This window comes from Acipenser ruthenus, chromosome 11 (genome assembly GCF_902713425.1).
Source record: "Acipenser ruthenus chromosome 11, fAciRut3.2 maternal haplotype, whole genome shotgun sequence".
Lineage (NCBI taxonomy): Eukaryota > Metazoa > Chordata > Actinopteri > Acipenseriformes > Acipenseridae > Acipenser > Acipenser ruthenus.
The window spans coordinates 12,222,644-12,245,267 of NC_081199.1; the positions used below are offsets into that span (position 1 = coordinate 12,222,644).

General features: G+C 42.1%; 1 protein-coding gene across 5 annotated transcripts; it reads left to right on the top strand.

Annotated features, from left to right (window-relative positions):
* Positions 1-328: 328 nt before the first annotated feature.
* On the top strand, positions 329-21,846 carry LOC117426500 (mitochondrial sodium/calcium exchanger protein). 5 transcript variants are annotated; one of them, XM_059033361.1, is made up of 16 exons: positions 329-434; positions 1,035-1,292; positions 4,882-5,034; positions 5,526-5,578; positions 6,552-6,609; positions 8,290-8,395; positions 8,815-8,982; positions 9,628-9,741; positions 11,946-12,008; positions 12,347-12,477; positions 14,444-14,585; positions 15,484-15,605; positions 16,376-16,529; positions 16,882-16,962; positions 18,453-18,517; positions 19,871-21,846. In XM_059033361.1, exons 2-16 carry the CDS (start codon positions 1,068-1,070, stop codon positions 20,069-20,071), a joined length of 1,836 nt encoding a protein of 611 aa, XP_058889344.1. In that variant the 5' UTR covers positions 329-434; positions 1,035-1,067; the 3' UTR covers positions 20,072-21,846. The 5 variants fall into 5 exon arrangements, 4 of the variants coding, with proteins under 4 accessions (XP_058889344.1, XP_058889347.1, XP_058889345.1 ...); XM_059033362.1 differs by lacking the exon at positions 329-434 and adding an exon at positions 441-856; XM_059033363.1 differs by lacking the exon at positions 329-434 and adding an exon at positions 441-578.
* Positions 21,847-22,624: the final 778 nt, after the last annotated feature.

Here is a 22,624-nt window from a genome sequence, read left to right on the forward strand (position 1 = left end):
CACACATATAAATTGTCTCATAAATGCATAATCCACATATTGTTGATATATTAAAATCATGTCCCAATCATAGAACATGGGCAATAGAAGATCGGAAACTCTTATGTATTGTAATATAAGGGATAATTGCCTGTTTTATGTGACATGCATTGGGTAACTAAAACAATAGTTTAAAATGCAGAAGCTGTACATTTGAACCAACGTTCACCAACTCCAACATAATCTATAGCACCAAACAAACACTGTCAATGCCTACTGTTTACAAAACTGTTTGCCTTTTGTAAACACTGCTCAAAAGTAGGCTCTTGTACCTTTAAGAAGGAGTTTTTTTAAGAGCGCCAGAGTGATTGGTTTGTAAGTACGTCTGTATCACTGACCTGGACAGCTAGACAACTGTAGCTTAAGAGGACATTCAATCGGTAGCATTTAGCAGGGTAAGACATAAAACGCATGTAGCTGCTGATTGTAAATATGTTTTCTGTCATCGGGCCTTCGCTATAAAGTAGCTCGTTTGTTTGCATTCTTGTCGGTGCAGTAACTTGTTGGTTGTTGTTCCGAGAGCATGTTGAAGTACACAAGTAAGGCTGTACAGCATTCTACGCAAGACTATTGCACAACGTTTACTTTAGGCTAAGAATAAATACCATGCGATACAGGTTATGGCTATATAATTTAAGCGCAGAATAGTAGAATATAACACAACTAATGTATAAAACGGTGGTTTAATCGACCTAATTTGTGTGTTTTAACACTTTTAAAACGGGGAAGTAGTTTATGAAAGAGGAGCACGTTAACTTCCTTTAAAAAGCCTGATGTCAGCAAAGAAATGTTTTGAAATTCATGGATAGACTCGCAAGTAAGTGAAATGCGTTGTATGGTCTCGTGATTTATTTATTTTTCTTTGCGTTTGTACCTGTTTTAGAGAAGCCTGGGAAACGGTTCAGGGATAAAAAAAAAAGTGAAGTAAAACACGACACGCATTGCACAAGATACTTGACATTTGTTTATTTTGCCAACGAATTTGTGTCATTCAGATGAATATGCGACGGGCAATGGACGTCAAGTAAATGGTGGTCGGGAAAGTGTACCGCATGAAACTAAACATGCCTGTGAAATCCTGGACTGCGGTGTTTTTGGTGCTCACGGTGTTACCGAGCGGTGTGTCTACCGTGAAAGACAGAGAGGAGGATTCGGTCAGAACCTCCCGACAACAACACGCTGAGAATGGGCTGGGTCGAAACAACACAGGGATGTCGACACCAGGGGAATCACAGAATACAAGCACACATGAAGTAAGTGCATTCGTTTTACTTACTATAGTACGCCTTAATGCGTTATGAAGACCAGAGTTAAACCCTTGAACACTTTAGAAATACATCTCCTTTATTAAAATGTCCGTGTCGGCCGTACCAACAACTTTGTTATGGTCGCCACCTTTGCTGTGATAGTAATATAGACACCACCCCCTTGCCCCGTTCAAATACCGTGTATGCAGATGAGCAGCAGTGTTACATGAGTCATTCATGTACAGCCTATTTCACAAAGTACAGTACGGACTATGTGTCTAGCAATACTGCTGAAATACTGCAGTGCACACTGTTCTTTAAAGACTAAGTGGCTTTATTTTTCTTTTTTTACTGCCACCCCTTTTGTGATGTTTCTAAGTGATTCTTTTTTTCTTTAATTGACTCAAATAAGGTTTAATTTCCTGTCATAGATACATGCATGTAACTTAGGCAACATCAGCTGAAGTGCCTGCCAGCGTGTCATCTAGTGCCCTGCCACTTGGACTCAAGTTTCCTTTTGCTTTGCTGTCAATGCACAGCAGTGCACTAGCTTACCAATATGAAGTCACTATGGCTGATCTAGCTTATGTTACATATGTCTGTTCCAGGCAGCTGGAACTGAGCAGCAGTTTCTGAGCTCAGTCTAAAGAACCTCAACGCAGACTTATCAAACATTAAACACAGTGTTTGAGTACTTACAAGAATAAGTACTGAGAATGAATGGCAAAGTTAAGGGGAAAGCAGGTGTATTGTGGAAGAAGATACCATTAAACTGAGAAATGTATTGTAGACTGAGAGGAACTGGGGCTGGCAGGGTTGAAAGGTCACACTGTCATGTGATTTGAATGGATTGAGGAAGGCTTCAATTTGAGTTGAGATTCTCCAGACCAACTCAAAGGCAGATTTAGAGAAACATTAGAACTCAATATTGATGGAAAAGAGAAATTAAACTACTTACTACTTTTAATATAACTTTAAAAGGGATACAAAGCAAGCATTAGGAACCCACCTGACCACATATAAAGTTCACAGACTGAGTATGTGGCCAGCTGCAGAGGAAATGTGGTCTCAATTTAATACTGTGCAACCTGTCTTCCATCCGCCCACAGGTACTGTATACTGCTGTAGTAACAGAGACCCTTTATATTGCTTTATAAAACGAATCTGCCATTTAAGACAAGCTGACCCACAGTATTGTGTGCCGTGTGTGTGATACTGGAATCTGAGCAATTTTAGGGAGTTTGTGTCCCGAGGATGTATGGCCTTGAGGTTAAAAGGTTCTCAGTAGCTGCTACAAAGGAGTAAGTCTGTGAAAATAACAATTGCTCAGACATGTGAGGTGATAAGACCAATGGGGGATGTCTGGTGAGCAGGGGTATTGATGTAATGTTTTAGTGGAAACATACTGGAAGGTTCTGGTCTCTTCTAAAAATGTATAAAATAAATGTTTCATAGGTGAGCCCTACCTGTCTCCGTCTTCTGCCTTTTCTATCACCCTTCTCCAGCTGTGGTCTCGTTTGTTCCTGATACGGACTCGGTCTCTGTTGCTTATTTTGTGCTCAGGCACTGTCCCCCTCCTTGTTGTATAATTGCACAATCGAGTTAGTGAAGACACGAGCTGATGCATTTGAAATATCTGCAAGCACCTCATAGCAGTGTTGGTGTAAATTAATTGATTCTCCGGTCTGGGGATCATGGCTTTGTCAGGGTCATTTGGGAGAGATTTTTGTAAGAGCTACAGGCCCCTGAAACCATCCCATCCCCAGTTTGTGAACCCCTGCTATAAGGAATCTTTGAGTGAGACGTTTCATGACTAAATCCTGTGAAGGCTTGGTGACGGCTCTCGCATTGTAAAGAGATGTCGTGAGTATTGGAAGCATCTGTGCACACTTCAGTTGTTAAGCGAATAGCTTGAGAAACTGAAGACCAGTGATTCATGTACAAGAAGAAAACAGGCACTATGTTGATTTCTCTTCAATAATTACTTCATGTTTACTGGAAACCACCTGCCTATAAGGAAGTTATAAATTAGACAACCTCACAGTCAACATCTCAAAAGCATCCCAGCAATTCACATGGGGGGTCATTTTGAAGGTAGTTCTCTAGTTTTAGAAAATATGGGCTTTTAAGTAAAGTCAATGGTTTGACACCTACACGAAACTGAATGCAATCACATGATGAGTGCCATGTATCCAGGGATAGATTGTGATTATTTTCTGAATTTTGTTTATTCTAACATATATTGTATATTTGTGTAAATGGCACTAGATCCAGTACTTGCCCTTTCCTTTCCTAATTAAGTCACTATATTTTTAGCATTTGTTCCTTCACTGGCCCTCAACAGCTACTGTATATTGTGTGCCTCTAAAACATATTAGACAATGCATGCTGTACAACTCCATCTGCAGTTTGTACTTCAGTGTAGCTGTTCAGGATAGAACCACTACTAATTTGAGTCCAGGAGTTGAAATGAAAATAGTCAGATATGTCAACTAGTCGCCACTTTATCATGCACTGAGGTATTTGATAGCGTCTTGTGCTCTGTTTGTGAACGTATTGTGATCTGAATAAAAACATGTATGTATGTTACACTTGCAGCACTGCACCTGCATCAAAGAGAACTGCTTCTCCAATTGTGGTAAAACTTGGTTAGCAGGTTCTTTACCACAGGCTGTTGAAAGTATCAATCTGCAGGTAATTTCGCAGGCCATGGTAACACTTCTCCTGTCTTAGTAGTGTAGAGTTTAATCACACGGTTTCTGATTGCTTTACTTTTCATTGTGTGCGTTGGTCCCTCGATTGTGCTTCTTTGTGAACTTGTCACAATAAGTGTACACACAGTACAGTTGATACTTTATACTGCAGTCAGTGTAATTGTAAATTGTAAAGGCCTAGTTCACTGAGGGGTTGTAACTATGCTTCTTGGCTGGCTGAATGTTCATGTTGGGTGACATACACTCTACAGCATGCACTGTGATTCTGTACTGCCATTCTGAGCAGTTCTCGGGAGAAATACTAGCAAGAATCAGTGCAGTAGAATAGGTGTTACTGATTGGATTAAAAAGAGAGAGAGAGAGAACACACTTCAGTACAGTAGAATGGGTGTTACTGATTGGGTTAAAGAGAGAGAGAGAGAACACTTCAGTGCAGTAGAATGGGTGTTACTGATTGGATTAAAGAGAGAGAGAACACTTCAGTGCAGTAGAATGGGTGTTACTGATTGGGTGTGAGAGAGAGAGAGAACACTCTTCAGTGCAGTAGAATGGGTGTTATTGATGTGTGATGTCATCTATGTGCAATATATTTTGATAGTCATTTATCTAATATAAACAAGTGCCACCAAATAAATTTCATAGTGGTGGTTCGAGTATTTGTGCCTACACTCATTTTTTTCAAAGATTTATGGACACACTGAACCTTTTGTGTCTCCTGTGCTAAAGTTTATACAGGAGTTTATGATTCATATCTCAGCCAGTGTAAATCTCTTTCACCCCACTAGAGGGCTTGTAACGGTGTCTACCCTCCTGCAGTGCCAGTGTAAATCACCTCCACCCCACTAGAGGGCTCTGTTATAACGGTGTCTACCCTCCTGCAGTGCCGTGATGTGATGAAGCAGAAGCCGTCGAAGCAATGCTGGTTCATCAAGCACACCAAGGACTGTGAGTTCAGCGACGGCTACATCAACTACCTGCAGGGGGCGTTCTGCAGCTTCCCTCACAGTCTCTTCCCACTCGCTGTTACACTCTATGTGAGTATCCAGGCGCTGGTCACTCGCTTTTGGTTTACTGCTGTCCTGAAAAGACACTTGGACAAATGTTTTAGAAGAAGAATTTCCCAATTTCTATTGTATTATGAACTGATTTAGCCCTTTCATATATTATAGTATTGAAATGATCACGTGCCAGGAGTTTGAACAATCAGGCCTCCTGAATGAACTGATCACACTTGTCACACCTGTAGTTTTACTAATAGGCGTTACTCGTGGAACAATAAGAGAGGAACAATTTATTTAGCATCAAAGTGCTGGCTGTATTTCAATATCATGCCTTAATAAAGGTAGTTCTGTAACCCAGCACTGGGTGCAAGGGCTAGTGTGAGACCCAAGATGTGTTGCAATGAATAAATGTTCCTCTAAAGCAGTTCTGTGGAAAGCACAACCTCTTTCTGTAACCCTGCACACTGTGTGTCGCTCCAGCATGCTGTGGATGCAGTCATGTTGTTTCTCTTCCTCTTTTGCAGGCTGTTTGGCTCCTGTACTTATTCGTGGTTCTGGGAATCGCTGCGTCAGAATTGTAAGTGACTGGTGTTAAAGCTGGGCTCAGCAGAAAAGAAAAACACTTCTTTAACTTTATTAAAAGCTTCATTTTCAAATGTCATAAGAAATGAGGTTGATCTGTTTCCGGTTCGCTGCTTGTTTTTCTGTGAATGCAATTTATTTGGGGGATCGACACAGTCGATTGATTGATTGGTTGATTTAATAGATACCCAAACAAAATGTATTAGAAAGAAAAAAAAAAAAAAAGGTATGAATGTTCACAGGAATACAAATCTTTGGGCTGGATCTTCTAATGAGATGTGAGTTGTGAACGGGCAGCTGGAGGGATGTAGTTTACATTTTCCACAAATCGTAATGTTGCACTTGCTGTTGTTTTTGAAGCTTTGCTGGAACTCCATTTAGTCCTGAAAATACCTCCGTGAGGGCAGCAGTATCTCCGGTTCCAGTCCCAGCTCAACCTTTCCAGAGACATGCAGTGCTGTACATACCTACCTTTCTTTTAGTATTCACATTTAACACTGGAGTCTAGAGACATGTCTGTGAGCTCTGTAGAGTGTTGCAGGGAGGCAGGCTCGTGGGTGTGCTCTGGTGTTCCAGAGACATGTCTGAGCTCTGTAGATCCACAACAGTGTGACCAGGATGTGGGGGATCAAATAGAAACTGATATAACAAGTAAATGTAAACCAGAAGAAGATTGCATTAGTTAAGATAGCAGTAATATGTGAAGGTGGAATTGCCAGCCGTTTCTTAGGGTTCATTTCAGTAACATTCTCAAGTTCATTATTGATCTGCTAGCTGCATCAGAAGTGGTTAGGTAGCACAAATGTGTTGCTCTACACATTTAATGATCCTGAAAAATGCAAGCAACAAAATAGTTATTGTAATGGGGTGCAGTGGTAAAGTTGGTCAGGGAATGAAGTACTTACTACTCCTTAGCTGTCCTCTGTACAGTGAGGAATGTAATTCTTGTCTGTTTTGTTTCTGTTTAGCTTCTGTCCAAACCTGGCTGCTATCTCCACCAGCCTCAAGCTGACCCACAATGTGGCTGTATCCTTCGCTGGGGTCTGTGAGGGTTTGAAGAGGTTTCCTCACAAACCTGAAACACAAATGATTAATTTCCTGTATTGGACAACTGAAACTAATTTACAAATGCAGTCTAAATCTGCACGTTTGATATGCATGAAATGATTAGATTTTATTCATTTGAATGCAGTGCATGACCTAAAACGATTGAAATTGCTGATTTTCTACAAGTAAGAATTAAAAACAAAGGTGTCCCTGAGTGGCTTACCTGGTAATGGATGCATGGTCTGGAGAGTGAGGCATACAGTCAGGGGAGCGCAGGTTCATGTCCTGGCTGTGTGAAGTCATGCAGTCAGGGGAGTGCAGGTTCATGTCCTGTGTGAAGTCATGCAGTCAGGGGAGCGCAGGTTCATGTCCTGGCTGTGTGAAGTCCTGCAGTCAGGGGAGCGCAGGTTCATGTCCTGTGTGAAGTCATGCAGTCAGGGGAGCGCAGGTTCATGTCCTGGCTGTGTGAAGTCATGCAGTCAGGGGAGTGCAGGTTCATGTCCTCGTCCGCCTTGCTGGAGATTCTGGAGGGAGCATCACATTGTCTGGTGCTCCTGTGGGTTAGTAGGCAAAACCATCGGGGACTGTTTCTCCTCATCGCGATACAGTGAACCCTACCGGCCAGCCGCCTAATGAGCTCAAGAGCGGACACCTGCAGGGCTGGCCTTTGTCCTCCAGAGGCCGGTAGCTCACTGACATCCGCTCTCTCGTTCCTGGGTGTAGAAGAGAAAGCTGGCTTGGTCGTGGGATCGGAGGAAGCCCGCTGAACCTTTAGTTATCCTGAGCTGCGTGGGGAATTGCTACGATGAGGGGGGAAAAAAATAATTGGACATTCTAAATTGGGGAGGAAATCGGGGGTAAAGTAATTGAGCATTCTAAATAGAAAAAATAAATAAATAAATAATAATCGAAACTACACTGATTCATCTGTAATGAGTCCATTAGCTGTGAGTACAAAAAGTCTGGGATAGTTTAGGTGTAGAAACAGTAAATGTAAAAAGTACAATCAGAAATGCATAGTATTTCCTGTTTTATGGTTTGCATTGCATTTTTACTAAAAAGTTAATTTTAGCATGCAGTATTTTCATACATTGTAGTTAATTTAAGGAATTGCTGTACAAAATAATACAAACAGATATTAATACTACTTTAAATATTTAATCAAGTTTCTTGGAAATACATATGTTTGAAAATGTTTTATGATTTTTTTTTTTTCTTACAAAGGTATAAATGTTTCATGTAAAACTGGAAGTCAAGCAGACAAACCGTTCAGATAGTGCCTTCCTTAGTATATTGCAGAAGGCACTAGCCTAAAGGTGTGTCTACTTGAATTAGTTTATTTTAGTTTTACCTTCAAATTCCGACTGATTTACGGATTATAAATGTGTAATATAAATGTAGATTTACAGCCTTGCTATACAAGGATCTGCATACAACCATGCCTCATTTGATAAAGGCATTGATATAAGGTTTGAGTGTTTTATAGAACAACAACAATTTACACAGCAGCACTATTCAGATCCATGATGTGTTCAAGGACTGTGCGGTCTGTTCCACAGGAGAGGCCCCCTGTGCATGCTAGTGCGTGTGCGTGTGTGTCAGTGTGCCCATGGCGGTGTGTTTCCAGCTCCCGCTGTTTCCTTGACGTGTTCCTCTCAGGGAGTGACGTTCCTGGCGTTTGGGAATGGGGCTCCGGATGTGTTCAGCGCAGTGGCAGCGTTTGCAGACCCCCGGACCGCAGGGCTTGCCATCGGAGCACTCTTTGGTAAGACCCTCCGGTCACTCAGCCACTCAACCAGGACACTTTGTCTTCTGTATTGTCAATCATTACACCTATCAGAGAGGGGATAACCTTTCCTAACTGATGAAGACAAACAGGTCTTAATCAGCACACAGAGGGAGGCACTGAGGTTTGCTTTAAAGTTCTGATTGGGCATTTTTCAAGTAATGGTTAATAGAACACTGATTGCAGAATTGAAAATGTTCACTTGTTTGTATCTCTTCTGACTAAAAGAAGAAATAACTTTTAAACTGTTCAAATGTTTATCAGGCTTTCTCTTCCCACGTAGAGCAGCAGATAATCGTGTGAAAGTGTATTGACTTCTCTTCATATTAACTAATAAAAGCAGGTGCTATACATGTTGATTATAACTAGGCTTGCGTGCTTTTCAAACTGAATCCCAGGTGCGGGCGTGTTTGTCACCACGGTGGTGGCCGGCAGTGTGGCGCTGGTCAAGCCCTTCACTGTGGCCTCCAGACCCTTCCTCCGCGACGTCATCTTTTACATGGCGGCTGTCTTCTGGACCTTCCTCATCCTCTACCTGCGGGAGATCAAGCTGGGCGAGGCGCTGGGTAAGAATAGGAGGAACCAGGAAGTAAAAGTGTAACAGATTTCCTGGAAAGCAAACTGAGAACTTTCTCTTGCTTAGTTTATTACCAGACATTCTGTTATCAAATACAAATACATGACGTGCACAACAGGTAATATTTATGACATTATTTTTTCACTACAGCCTCTTTAAGCTAGCATATTTTGTGTGTTCTGGAAACTCGGCAGGCAAAATCTAACGGCATGCTTCACTTTAACCTGTGACCTGAGATGGCCACCATATTGTGATCCTGTGGCTTTTTGTTTTCCTCATGATAAAGGCTTAACACATTAAGAGATTGTCTTCATAATCGTTTCACAGCTGTATTCGGTAATTCTCAGTCAAGTTCGAATCCCTATTTTATAAAACTGCAGCTGCCACAGTGTCAGAGGCCCATATCTTAGAAACCGTTTGCATTGGTGACTTCAGAAATGTGTTAGTCACCGTGGCATTGACCTCTGACCTGATATGTTCCTGCGACATTTTCCATTTCTGGTTTATAAAGAGCGTGATCTGTGTGTTCATTGGGGACAGGATATGAGGTCAGAGTGGCGGGACAGTTTTGGGCGGTGTTATGCTGTGTGATTGTTGGAAGTGGTCTAGTGTCCAGTGTTCCTTGTTGTTTTAGGTTACCTTGGCCTGTACGTTCTGTACGTTGGCACAGTCATCGTCAGCACCCTCATATACAACCAACAGAAGAACCGGCTGCAGGGACCCATTCAAAGCAGCTACACTGAGCCAGGTACACAGAGCTTCAACACAGAACAGTTATCAGCACACTGTCCTGAAACACAGCTCAGAACATTCAAAATAATTGTAAAACTATACTTTTTATTTTATTTAAATAGTGTTTTTATCACTATTACTGTTTTCACATTAAACTAAGAGCAACCTCTGACAGCTGCACGACTGCTGCCCCTTCCCGGCCACGTTTAACTACATGTTATTACTGTATGTATTTATTTATTTATTTATTGCTATTTTAACCCATTCATTTCTATAATTGATACTTTTAATTTAGTATGGTACCCTATATGAAAAATATTATTCTGGAACCATTTAATATCATTGTTATTGTTTACCCAATTAAGAGTGCTGTCTGACTGCATTGCAAACTGGGACAAGGTTTGGAGAGAAAGCAGTATGGAGTAGTGGTTAGAGCTCTGGACTCTTGACCGGAGGGTCGTGGGTTCAATCCTAGGTGGGGGACACTGCTGCTGTACCCTTGAGCAAGGTACCTAGATTGCTCCAGTAGAAACCCAACTGTATAAATGAGTAATTGTATGTAAAAATAATGTGATATCTTGTAACAATTGTAAGTCGCCCTGGATAAGGGTGTCTGCTAAGAAATAAATAATAATAATAATAATAATAATAATGGAAGGGGACAGGACGGTCCCAGTCAAACCGGGACGTTTGGTCTCCCTACTTTAACCCTCTTTTAAGGAGTTCTAGCTGAGGTTTAAAGTCTATTTTCATAACAGTAGGAGCATGATCAGTGCCTCCCCTTTACTAGTGCTAAATACATTTTGCTTGTTTATTTAAATTTGGGATGTACAGATTTAAAGAACAACACTGTAAATGTATTTAAAGAATCAGTTTTTCCTGGATTCTAATCACTTCCTGTACAATAGGAGCAGTGGCATACTGTGACTCTTTTTTTGCAAGGCATGCAATAACTTTTTAGATGACAGATAAAAACATTTTCTTCTATTGTACACATAGCGATTCAATAAACCAATACAGGGTCCTACTGAAGGTTGATTGGGAAGGGATGGGATGATAGCCTGCAATAAATATGAGTCACTAGGTGGCACTACAAAAAGTTTAAAATGGGTTTTATTCGAAGTGTTATTGGGGAAATGTTTTTTGTGTGTTTTAGTAAGCAGATTTGTCTGTGAGAATCTTGAAATGCAAGTATTGTTATTAATACATGCAGTGGGAAAATGACAAACTACAAAACACGTTTCTGTCTCTTACTGGGAAGATGGACATTAAAAAAAGTTTGAGGGAAGATGGCGCAGAAACACTTTCTAGCTACTCAGATCATTGTTTTCTATGTGTTTTTACTGGGAAGATGGGCATTAGAAACATTTTTATGAAATCCATCTACCCAGTTCTAACAGATAGAAAGCAGTGATCTGAACAGCTAGACATCTTCCGGCCAGTCAGGAAGTCAGATGCACGCGGTGTCACGTTGCCTAGGTAGCATTGCACGCTCGCCCAGCAATATAAGAAGACCAGCAAGGTGAGCAGATTGCTTACATGCAGGCCAGTGCACATGTCATATTATAAAAAATGTATCAAAAAAGTTTGAATTCCAGCGCATGCATTGCATACATAGACGGCACGCCACTGAATAGGTCACATGACATGACATGGCATGCTGCTACACCATTGGAGTGACACTGCTACCACACAGGAAGTGATGTGTGACCAGGAAGCAGCGGCCACTTTCATTTCTAAAGTGTTGAGTTGGAAATATCTACCTATTCCTCCCCTTTTTTAAATTTCACACCAAGATAGAGAAGTTTTTAAAAGTGTCTCAAACACAAAACAGAACCATCCTTATTGCAATAGAAACCGCAAGAAAATAACTAAGATTCTCAACAGAACAAAGGGGGGGCAGTGATAATATCGGTAACATTGTACTGTTCTGAAAAACTTCCAGCACTAAACTCATTTCAGTGTGTTTAATGTGAAACACATTCCAGTGAGTGATCCATTACTTCTGGGCTGTGTTCAATGTGGCTGTGTTGCAAAGGGATTGATGATGTCAGTTCTGTACACATGTGGCTGACCTCCCTGGTAAAGTCAGTCACTGAACATCTGTTTCTTATCAAGCATGTTAATGAGAGGAGATACCGGGAGGGAGTCTGTATTTCATTTTAAAGTTGCGCTGTGATTTGTGAAGATTAATTGTGATGCTTGCTCTTCTGTTTGTAGAGTTGCCATCTGATTCCGAAGACGCTACCCCAAGCATCTTCAACGGGAGCATCCGGGACGATGGTACTGTTTGCTGTTTTAAAGCAGATTTCACACGATAGACCACACTCTTCCAGTCAAGTTCTGTTATGAGTGTTGTCCAGGAGAATGAACCATTTCACTGCCACTTTGTTTTAACCCTTAGCTACACTATATCATACAGTATCTGATACAGACCGCTCACTTTTAATATACCAATTTTAATTCAAGCAATTGCGACGTTAATGATTTAGCAACTTTATCCAAACGGCTGTACAGTGGATTGTGAAAGTGGAAGCCGCTGTGAATGGGGTGTGTTTGTGGCGTGTGGACCAGCATTGCTTGTTCTGTACACTGGATCTGACTGGTTCCTGTTGTTTCAGAGACTGAGTACCAGCCCCTGCTCCCCTTCACTGAATCCACCTGCCAGATCTTCATCAACTCCATCAACCCAATAGACAGCAGGAAGTGGAGGAGAAAGCGCTGGTTATGGAGAGCTGCCAAGGTGGTCCAGGTAGGGCACGCACACACACACGGACACACACACAGACACAGACAGACACAGACAGACACAGAGACATACAGACGCACACACATGCACACACACTCACTCACACATACACACGCAGACACAGAGACATAGACGCATGTACAGACACACTCACTCACACCCACTCAGACGCACACACACTCGCACAGACACTCACACAGACACACACACACACATCCACTCAGACGCACGCTCAGACACAGACACACACACACGCACACTCACTCTCTCACACACAGAGACACACTTGTGCTCATGAAAGATGAGGCACGATGACTGTTGCTGCAGTGAGCTGTCATGAGCGCACTTCAATCCTGACCTGAACACCCCCTGCCTGCCGTTCAGCCCCGGGTCTCTCTCACAGTTGTGCTGAATCATGCCTTACTGTGTGGTGGAGAAGTGGCATACACTAGTGTCAGCATTGACCTGAGCTACTGAGGAAGCGTGCTGGGGAAGTTTAAAAATAGAAAATAAAAATAGCCCTTTCTATCAAATCTATTCACTCCAATATTACTACATTTCATTCCCAGTTTTATTTAACACAGTACAGTTACCACTGAATCAATAAGTACAATTGTATTTGTTACTTCTGTCATGATGCACGTGCATCAACATATGAAATTAACGGAATAAGTAAGAGAAAAGCACGAGGCGAACGTATGCTAATAAACTAACGAGCAAAACACCCGTACACACAGTACAAATGTAGCAGAGGCTCTAACAGTAATTATGAATATAATAATTAATTTAACACAGTGGTTATTAACACAGCACCACCTTACACACATTAAATGCAGCAGCAGCAGCTCTAGATTACTCTCACAATGACAGTTTTGAAAAGATTGAATAAACCATTTGAAATTGAGTTTGCTGATGATGAGTTACCAGGTTACAAAACAGTACTGTATCCGTGTTGAATGAGTTCACAACAAATTGCTATCCATCCAGAACTCCGCTGCCCTCCTGGTGTTCTCTCTGCCTCGCTTCTCCCACGCAACTCCACTACTCCGCTCACTCCACTGGCTACCGATCACCGCTCGCATCCAGTTCAGGACTCTTGTACTAGCCTACAGATGTCTTGACCAGACTGCACCCAGCTACCTCCAGACCCTCATCTCTCCCTACACCCCCACTTGACCTCTCCGCTCCGCCTGCACTAGAAGACTGGCTCTACCTCCTCTACGCTCCCCTGCCTCCAGAGCCCGCTCCTTCTCCACCCTCGCTCCGCAGTGGTGGAATGACCTACCTACAGATGTCAGGACTGCCCAGTCCCTGACCACATTCCGGCGTCTCCTTAAGACTCACCTCTTCAGACAGCACCTGTAGAACTCCTCTGTTTTTCTCCTGGGACACTATCACCCTTCCTTAAATGTGCTTTACTTACTCTTATCTGCCCCCTATTTTACTGCATTTAATCCTGTAATTCAGAGTACTGTAATCTGCCAAGTGTTTAATCTGTAGTATTTGGTATTTAATCATATCTTGATGTAACTATCACTGTCACTGTTATCTGCTGTATTATTGAATTGTATTTTGTCACTTGTACTTGCTTGAACTAGTCATTGTATTTATCTTGCTCTTATTGTATTATTACTTGTACTGTAACACTTGAAATGTATTTACTTATGATTGTACGTCGCCCTGGATAAGGGCGTCTAAGAAATAAATAATAATAATAAATATCCATTAAAAAATGGTGTTCTTTTAAGCGAAGTTCCTGTTTCTTCAGGCAGAGCATTTACAATAGGGGGAAAATTCTGTTTCACCACAAGGGTGTTCCCTAAGCCGAAGCGTTCTCTTAGGAGGTGTTCCTATGCGCAGAGATTACTGTATTCTCTGCCAGTTAAGCAGAGTGCTCCACTTTTAATTGAGATTTCACACAGCAGCTGAGCTGGCCCCTCACGTGTGCTCTGCCCCCTCCCTCCATTAGGTGCCGCTGGAAGTGTTGTTGCTGCTCACTGTGCCCGTGGTGGACCCTGACAAGGATGACCACAACTGGAAGCGTCCGCTCAACTGCCTACACCTGCTGACAGGACCCCTCGTGTGTGTGCTCACCTTCAAATCAGGACAATGTCAGTCACCACGTCTCTGTGTGTGTGTGTGTGTGTGTGTGTGTCTCTCTCTCTCTCTGTCTCTGTCTCTCTGACTGTGTGTGTCTCTGTCTGTGTGTGTGACTCTCTCTCTGTGTCTGTCTGTCTCTGTCTCGCGTGTGTCTCTCTCTCTGTCTCTGTGTCTCTGTGTGGGTCTCTGTGTGTCCCTGTCTGTCTGTGTGTGTCTCTGTGTCTCTGTGTGTGTGTGTGTGTGTGTGTGTGTGTGTGTCTCTCTGTGTCTTTCTCTCTCTCTCTGTGGGTTTCTGTCTTTGTGTCACTGTGTGTGTGTCTCTCTCTCTTTGTGTATCTCCTGTCTCTCTCTCTCTCTCTCTCTCTCTCATTTTTATCTAGTTTATTGAATTATTATTTTAATAATGCAGAGTTCTCCTATAATTGCAGTCTATCCCTTGCAAGTCTAATTTTGATTCAGCACTCCTGTTGCTCCTTGCTGCTTGCAATAGAGTGCTAGTCCGGAGCTAGTCTATTAGACCGTGCACTGAACTCTGCACAAGAGCGCAAATACCAGAAGCAGCATGAACTGGACTTGTATAGAGGAGGTAGTGATGTGTTTCCTCAGTTACCTAATGCAACTATAACCATGAGAATATGAAGCATGGGCCAGATGTTCTTTCAGTAAGAAACACATGTGTTGGTAGAGTGCTTTTAAAATGGATTTATTTAATTGTACTCCTGAATGTTGAAACTATCCCTGGGGGTAAGATTACTTCATTCAAAGCTTGTGAAGGGGTATGATTGGTGTTTCAATACTGTGATGTAACGCTGGGTTCAGAATGGGTCCAGAGTCTCTCCCATGCCTGCCTCTCGTGTGAATGTGTGCAGGGTGGCTCTGATTCATCGCTCTGGTTCCTCTCTCTTGCAGACGGGCTCCTGAACATTGAGGGCGAGTTCCCAGTGTGGGCCCTTGTCCTTCTCATCGGGGTTTTTCTATCAGCCATCTCCTTCCTCACCACCAGCAACCAGCAGCCCCCCAGGCTGCACTGTGTAAGGATTCAACTCCCTCCCTAAACTAGAATAAGAGCCCATGTGATTAGATGAGATGCCAGCACAGTTACACACAGGCTGGTCCTTAATGTAATATAGAGGCAGGGACAGAGGCTTGAACCCGGGCCCCTGGCTGTCTGCTGTGAGCAAACACATTCAAATGACATGTTAATGTTATTTTTTGAGTCTTCGTGTCTTTTTCATGCTTGCAGTCGCTCTGAGCAGGTTAAGGTTAAGTAGGGTTCTTCCAGTGAATTTGAAGTTGTCCTCTTCCCTCCACCTCCATACAGCCAGTCTGCATGGCTACCAGTAGTGTCTCTGAGTTTATTTCAGTTCTGTTAATAGGAGGGACCTGAGGAGACAGGGCAGTTCCCAGGAGTTTGGTCAGAGCAGTTGGTTCAGAACAGACAGAATCACCTTCCTTAACATCCGCGAAATCATCATTCAGAAACGGAACAAGGACCTGCTCAGAGTGATTTGCAAACCTCATAAAAAGATAAGAGGACTAATATATATATATATATATAATATATATATATATATATATATAATTTATTATTATTATTATTATTATTATTATTATTATTATTATTATTATTTAAAGCTCAGTAATAACATAGAAGTACTGCGTGCTACTCCTTCATTAATGTAAAGAGAACTAAACAATCTCTCCTGTAGTAACAGCGTGGGTTAATGCACAGGAACAATGCTTTGTGTTTGTTTTACCATCACAAATACAAAGCCCTTCCTGTCCTGTGCCCCTCTTGCAGGTGTTCTCGTTGCTGGGGTTCGTGGTCAGTGCCATGTGGATCAACACTGCAGCCACCGAGGTGGTCAGCATCCTGCGGACCTTCGGGGTGGTGTTTGACCTGAGCAACACGGTCCTGGGACTGACCCTGCTGGCCTGGGGGAACAGCATCGGGGGTGAGGAGCCTGCTTACCAAATACCCAATACCAAGTATCCTGCGACCCCTGAGTGCAGGAACAGCAAAGTGTCACAATGAGAACCCCAATACCAAGTACCAAGTATCCTGCGACCCTGGAGTGGTAGCATTGTGTAAGTCAGACATTCCATGGAGTGTTACTCGCTCTGTGTGTGCTGAGCGCAGGGCAGTGAGGCCCCCTCGCTCTGTGTGTGCTGAGTGCAGGGCAGTGAGGCCAGGCCCCCTCACTCTTTGTGTGCTGAGCGCAGGGCAGTGAGGCCCCCTCACTCTGTGTGTGCTGAGTGCAGGGCAGTGAGGCCAGGCCCCCTCACTCTGTTTTTTTTCTTCTGTAGACTGCTTCTCTGACATCACCATGGCCCGGCAGGGGTACCCGCGCATGGCGATGGCTGCCTGCTTCGGAGGGATCATCTTCAGTATCCTTTCATGTGCAGCTGCTGCCCACAGGGAGACACCGCGGGGGCTGAGCGAGAGTCAAATCCATGACTGAAAATCCATGATCTTTTTAAATAATAAAACCTGCCGTGTGCAAGGTCAATCAATACTAGCCTCTCAACACAAGATACAAAGCAAACAGTCACTATTTGAGAACATTGTAAAATATCTGTTGTTTTACACGTCAATGATTTAAACAGTAGAGCTTTGTGGGGATGAGTAACGCTATCATTTTCGGAACTCCGCTACTTAATCTTCAACTTAGGAACCGAAGAAAAAAAAAAAAGTTCAATAAAATGTCCCATACCACATATTTAATGAAGCCAGTCATACAATATATTTTAAATCATTTATTTAATTGAATGAAGAGCATACCTTTTTCTTTAAACATTGTTGTATTTGAATTATGTGGAGCTTTGAGTAGTTTTTTGGATTTTTAGCTATTGAGCTTTGTGAAGTAGCTTCTGTATATGCAGAAAGTTGAGTAACATCCTAGCAAGTTTTGAGTCCTCTACATCTGAAAAATATACGGCACTAACCATCAACTGGCTTATTTTGAATTTCTTAAATGTTTAAACTTTTAACCCCCCTAAAAGAAACCAGGGGGTGAAATCCTCAGTTCAAGAATACTGTATAGGCATCCAGTAAAGGCACCATCGAGTAAAGGCTCTCAGCGTGGTGCAGGATGCACCCTGTAGCCTGGAGATAGCTGGTTCCAATGCAGGCTATGTCATTTGCCCACCGTGACCATGAGTTCCCAGGGGGCGGCGCACAATTGGCCAAGCGCTGCCCAGGTAGGGAGGGCTCAGGTCGGCAGGGTAATCCTCGGTTCACCTCGCACCAGCGACTCCTGTGGCCGACGGGGTGCCTGCGGGTCTGCTGTGGAGCCATTCAGATCTGTGTTGTCCTCCGGCACTGTAGGTCTGATGGCTTCACTGTGGACCTGCAGTGTGAAAATGACGGCAGTGCACGTTTCGGTGGAAGCGTGTGTTTGCTGCCGTTTTGCTAAGTCAGCATGGGGGTTGCAGTGGTGGACCGAGATCAATACGTACAATTGGCGATTCCAAATTGGGGAATAAATGGGGTAAAAAAATCCATTGCCGATGACTAAATTAATAAGAGTCCTGTGGAGAGCCTGTTTCAGGGGTCAGTCCTGTGGAGAGCCTGTTTCAGGGGTCATTCCTGTGTAGTCTGTTTCAGGGGTCAGTTCTGTGTAGAGCCTGTTTCAGGGGGCAGTCCTGTGTGGAGCCTGTTTCAGGGGGCAGTCCTGTATGGAGCCTGTTTCAGGGGGCAGTCCTGTATGGAGCCTGTTTCAGGGGTCAGTCCTGTGTAGAGCCTGTTTCGGGGGTCAGTCCTGTGTAGAACCTGTTTCGGGGAGCAGTCCTGTGTAGAGCCTGTTTCAGGGGTCAGTCCTGTGAGGAGCCTGTTTCAGGGGTCAGTCCTGTGTACTGTTCTCTTAACTCTGTTTCAGACATGCTCTTCGGGGTGGGGCTGGGCTGCCTGTTCCAGATGTTTAACGGAGACACCATCGTCAAGGTAGAGCTTCCTAAATATTTTTTTCTTTTAAGCTTTTCATTGTTCTTGGATTATGTGCAACACACAGTTCTAGCAGCAAAGTGGAGCAACTTTCTAATGCTGAAAGTAGCCACTTCATTGGCTTGGTTTCCATGCAGTTTAGAAACTCCAGATTCTCTCTCCACTGTCGTGAGAATGTGACGTAGCACACACATCACACACATTCCTCACGTTATAGGAAGTGTGCGGCCAAAACAGTCCGGCTTAAAAGGGTGGGGAAGTCTGAAAGGTTAAAAAGCAGTGCAAATTGACTCAAATATATATTTTTCCAAAAGCCATATCATATGTTCATGAGACTTCAGCAGTGAAGATCACGTTTGTGACTATACGTTTCTATTATTAACAACTGAGATCTTCTGGAAGTAGCCCTGGCAAGCTTCTGTGACCAAATAGAAAAAAAAAAAAAATAATAAGCATGCAGTACGAGGGGTTTAGAGACCTCTTCATTCATTTTTATATGACACCATTTATTCAGCATTTCAAATTATTGCCATTTGCAGGTGACTACTAAAATGATAGTGTTTTACAGTTTACTTTTTACAGTTTTATAAACAAGGTTATAAAAAATACTGACGCTACTAATTAACAATTAGTCAGGAATGTCAGCCATCATGTCTTTTTCAATTGATAACATGGCTAAAGCATTTCGGTTTTCATACGTTTAAAAAAAAAATACATAAAATGAGAAGTTGAAATAAGACAAATATATTAAACACACCGAAAGCACTCTGAATTTAAATGTGAATTTTTTTTAAATTGAAGTTGTCTCTGAATCTAAATCAATCCCAAGTTTGAAGACCAAGAAGAGGAAAGACCTTAAATGGAAGTCACAATTTAAAAAAAAAAAAAAAACACACTAATTAACAATGAAGTAGATTTTTTTTAGTAGATGATTTATTTTCAGGAATCAACAGATAATTTTATATAGACCTAATAAAAGACTGATCGTCTACAAACAAACAGTCAAAAAAATAGTAATTTAGAAACACCTAGAAAAAAAAAGCCTGATGCGGCTATCAACAAGATTAAAAAAAATATATATAAAATATTATATAAATAATATTAAAACATACTGCTGAACAGAGGGTGCAAAGTAAAGGCAGATTAAAACTGTGAAAAGAATGAAGTTGAACAAATAAGTATTCATAAACATTAAGTTAGACAAAGATAATTAGACTTAGAATTTTATTTGTATATTTGAACAGCTTCAACATTTTCTGTCTCCCCCTACACTACACTAAACTACACTTGCAGTTACTCTCCTCCTCCACTCTCCTCTCTCTCTCTCTCTCTCTCTCTCCTTCTCTTCCACAGCTAGAACCGGACGGGCTTCTCGTCTGGGTACTTGCGGGAGCGCTAGGCCTCAGCCTGGTACTTTCCTTCATTCTGGTCCCAGCACAATGCTTCCACCTGGGCCGTAGCTACGGGATCTTCCTGCTCCTCTTCTACCTGGTCTTCCTGCTGGTGGCGCTGCTCACAGAGTTCAAAGTGATTGAGCTGAGAGGCAGCCCCTGACACCCTGCACCCCCCTCCTGCTCAATCCTGACAGCCAGGCCCTTCTCTCCAGCTGGGGCGTGGTGACCCACAAAGAGCAGGTATCTGGTCAGACAGAACCCACACACAAATCACGTGATTCTGAAATTTCATGCATTTATTTCTTGGAGTTTCTGTAGAGTCTGTAACTACGGCAACTGATTACAACTGAATTAAACGACTCTACAGCAAGCTGAGATTCACTCAGGATCCAAGCTTTGTGTTTCCAGACTCTGTCCAAGTGTTATAAAATAAACTAGGCCTGAATGATTCAACTCTGTGTTACAAGGAATTGTGACAATTTGCTCTTCACTTAAATCCTCTTTTTAATTTAGCTTATGTTTTTAAATGCATCATGTAACTGGACTACTGTCATATAATTTGAAAACCATTGGGCAGGGTCCTACTGCTGAAGGTGTCATTCCATCAGCAGCCTCAAGACTGACCGGTTCGCACTGTGAAGAAGAGGAGAATCCTCATGGTTTATACACTGTGAAAGAGAGGAGAATCCTCATGTTTTCTGTGCTATTGTATACATCCATGCATAGATACTGGATTATAGCTGTGAAGTTATGTATGTAGGGCCAGTACACAAACTGCCAGCCTCACGTGAACAGACAGGGTCTTTACTGAGTCGCGTGCCTGCATGTTTTTCAAGGTCTTTGCTGTATGGTCCTTCACACAGACAGTAACAGAACACTAGATATTCTTCAGGTTTGCTGTGTTTAACAGCAGGGCTTCTGAAATCAGGATTAGTATTCTTGAATTTTAAAGTCATGCAAAAAAAAGAAAAACTACACCTGCAACCCTAATGCTGTCTGGAATTGAAACTGATGTTGAGTTGAAATATGCAGCAGCTGTCTTTTTATAGCATACCAAATAACAAAAAAAACATGACTATATCCCTTGTATGACCTCTTGTGTACTATCCTAGCAGAAATGTGATAGTATACTACATAGAATACAGTAACTGAATGTATTGTACACAGAGTATATAACGCACATGCAATCTCTTAGTTTGTAAGCATTCCGTTCCATCCTGAAGATTGTGATAGACTGTGTGCAGTATGTACAGTGTAGTGGCTGCTCCCTGCTATTAACATGTCCATTGTTCTTCTAAACCATTGCCTGACTTGCCTCTGGTGTCAGTAAGGGGCACACTTTTTCAAATTCCTTCAGTTTTGTTAGGTTTGCTCTGGGATCTCTTGGTTCACATTCACCACTGCCTGAAGAGTTGAGTATTCCAGGAGCCAGGCTTTTATACAGTCAACTGTCATACAGTAGATTAGTAGCATTTTAGATACTTAAGTGATGTCAGGTTTTTATATTAGTTTTTATATTTCTAAACCTGTCCAAAGGCGTAAGCTTACTACTACAGGTTTGTGTCTGGGAGCTTTGTGTTCTATTTTGGGATAGTGGTCATTTTATTTCCTTATTTTCTTCATATACTTTGTTAATAACCGCACAGGTGATTTATTATGAAATAGTGGTTTGAGAATCTGCAGTCCTATTGATGGCCACAAGGGGGAACTATAGTGCACAATAAAAACAAGTTAATTTTGTATATCATGGTATGTATGTGTTTAATATGTATACTAACATAATGACATCATTGTTTTGTTTTTCTTTCTTTGACTGAATCAGGGTTTTAATATACTGTATATAGTGATAAGAGCCAAATGCAATTTTAATAAGTATGATGTATTTATTTTATTGATACAGATTATATGTGATTTATAAACGGGTTTGAATTAAAACTAGCTGTGATTGTCTCTTATTGAATGCTTTCCTCCTTTCTAAAAGCCCAGAAGTTCAGCATACAGCATAACTGAACTGTTGAACTGTATTAAGCTCAGAAGCTTGCAGTATTTGCACAGGTTCTGAGTTTGCTTTTCAGTGTACAAGGAAGAATACATGTTAAAGCCTGCAGTACCTGAAACGTGACCAGAGTTCTGGAGAATTCAGCAACTCTCCCCTCCTGGCTTCAGCTTACAATCAACAGCATGGCACTGAAGAGCCCAGTTTTATTTTGCAGCAAAGCAATGTGTAATAGAGCCTAAATAATTTTATTAGTATGACTTTAACTGAGGCCCGTGCCTCATCGCTGGCCATGACCTTGAAAACATTTAGTGATTTCTGGGATTATATTGTGATCTTGATTATGTATAACTAGCTAAGAAACCCATTTCTGACCCCGAGCTACTGCATCTGCTGTCAGTGGCTGTAGCCTCTACCCAGCCACTCTGTGTGCCATACCTTGATATTTTCACTGATACAAAGAACACATTGTTAAACTCATGTTTTTAATCCACACACATACTTCAGCCCTGGTGAGTGTTGTATAGTTATGGATGTTAGTTCTACTGTTGTAATTATAGCCGTGATGGGAAATAATGGCTGGCCATCTAGCATATCACAGTACTAATGCATTAGAGGAGAGCAAGTTAGAGACCGATATGGTGGACAAGTGATACAACATCAATTATTTCAGATTTTATAAATAAGGCATAAGGAAAAGTTCCCCTCCCACTCCTG

Excerpts from the sequence above, each read along its gene's own strand:
- LOC117426500 (XM_059033361.1), top strand. The coding sequence starts at position 1,068 with ATGGTGGTCGGGAAAGTGTACCGCATGAAACTAAACATGCCTGTGAAA. Across the intron at positions 12,009-12,346 it reads CGGGAGCATCCGGGACGATG|AGACTGAGTACCAGCCCCTG; the intron begins GTACTGTTTGCT and ends CTGTTGTTTCAG. Across the intron at positions 12,478-14,443 it reads GAGCTGCCAAGGTGGTCCAG|GTGCCGCTGGAAGTGTTGTT; the intron begins GTAGGGCACGCA and ends TCCCTCCATTAG.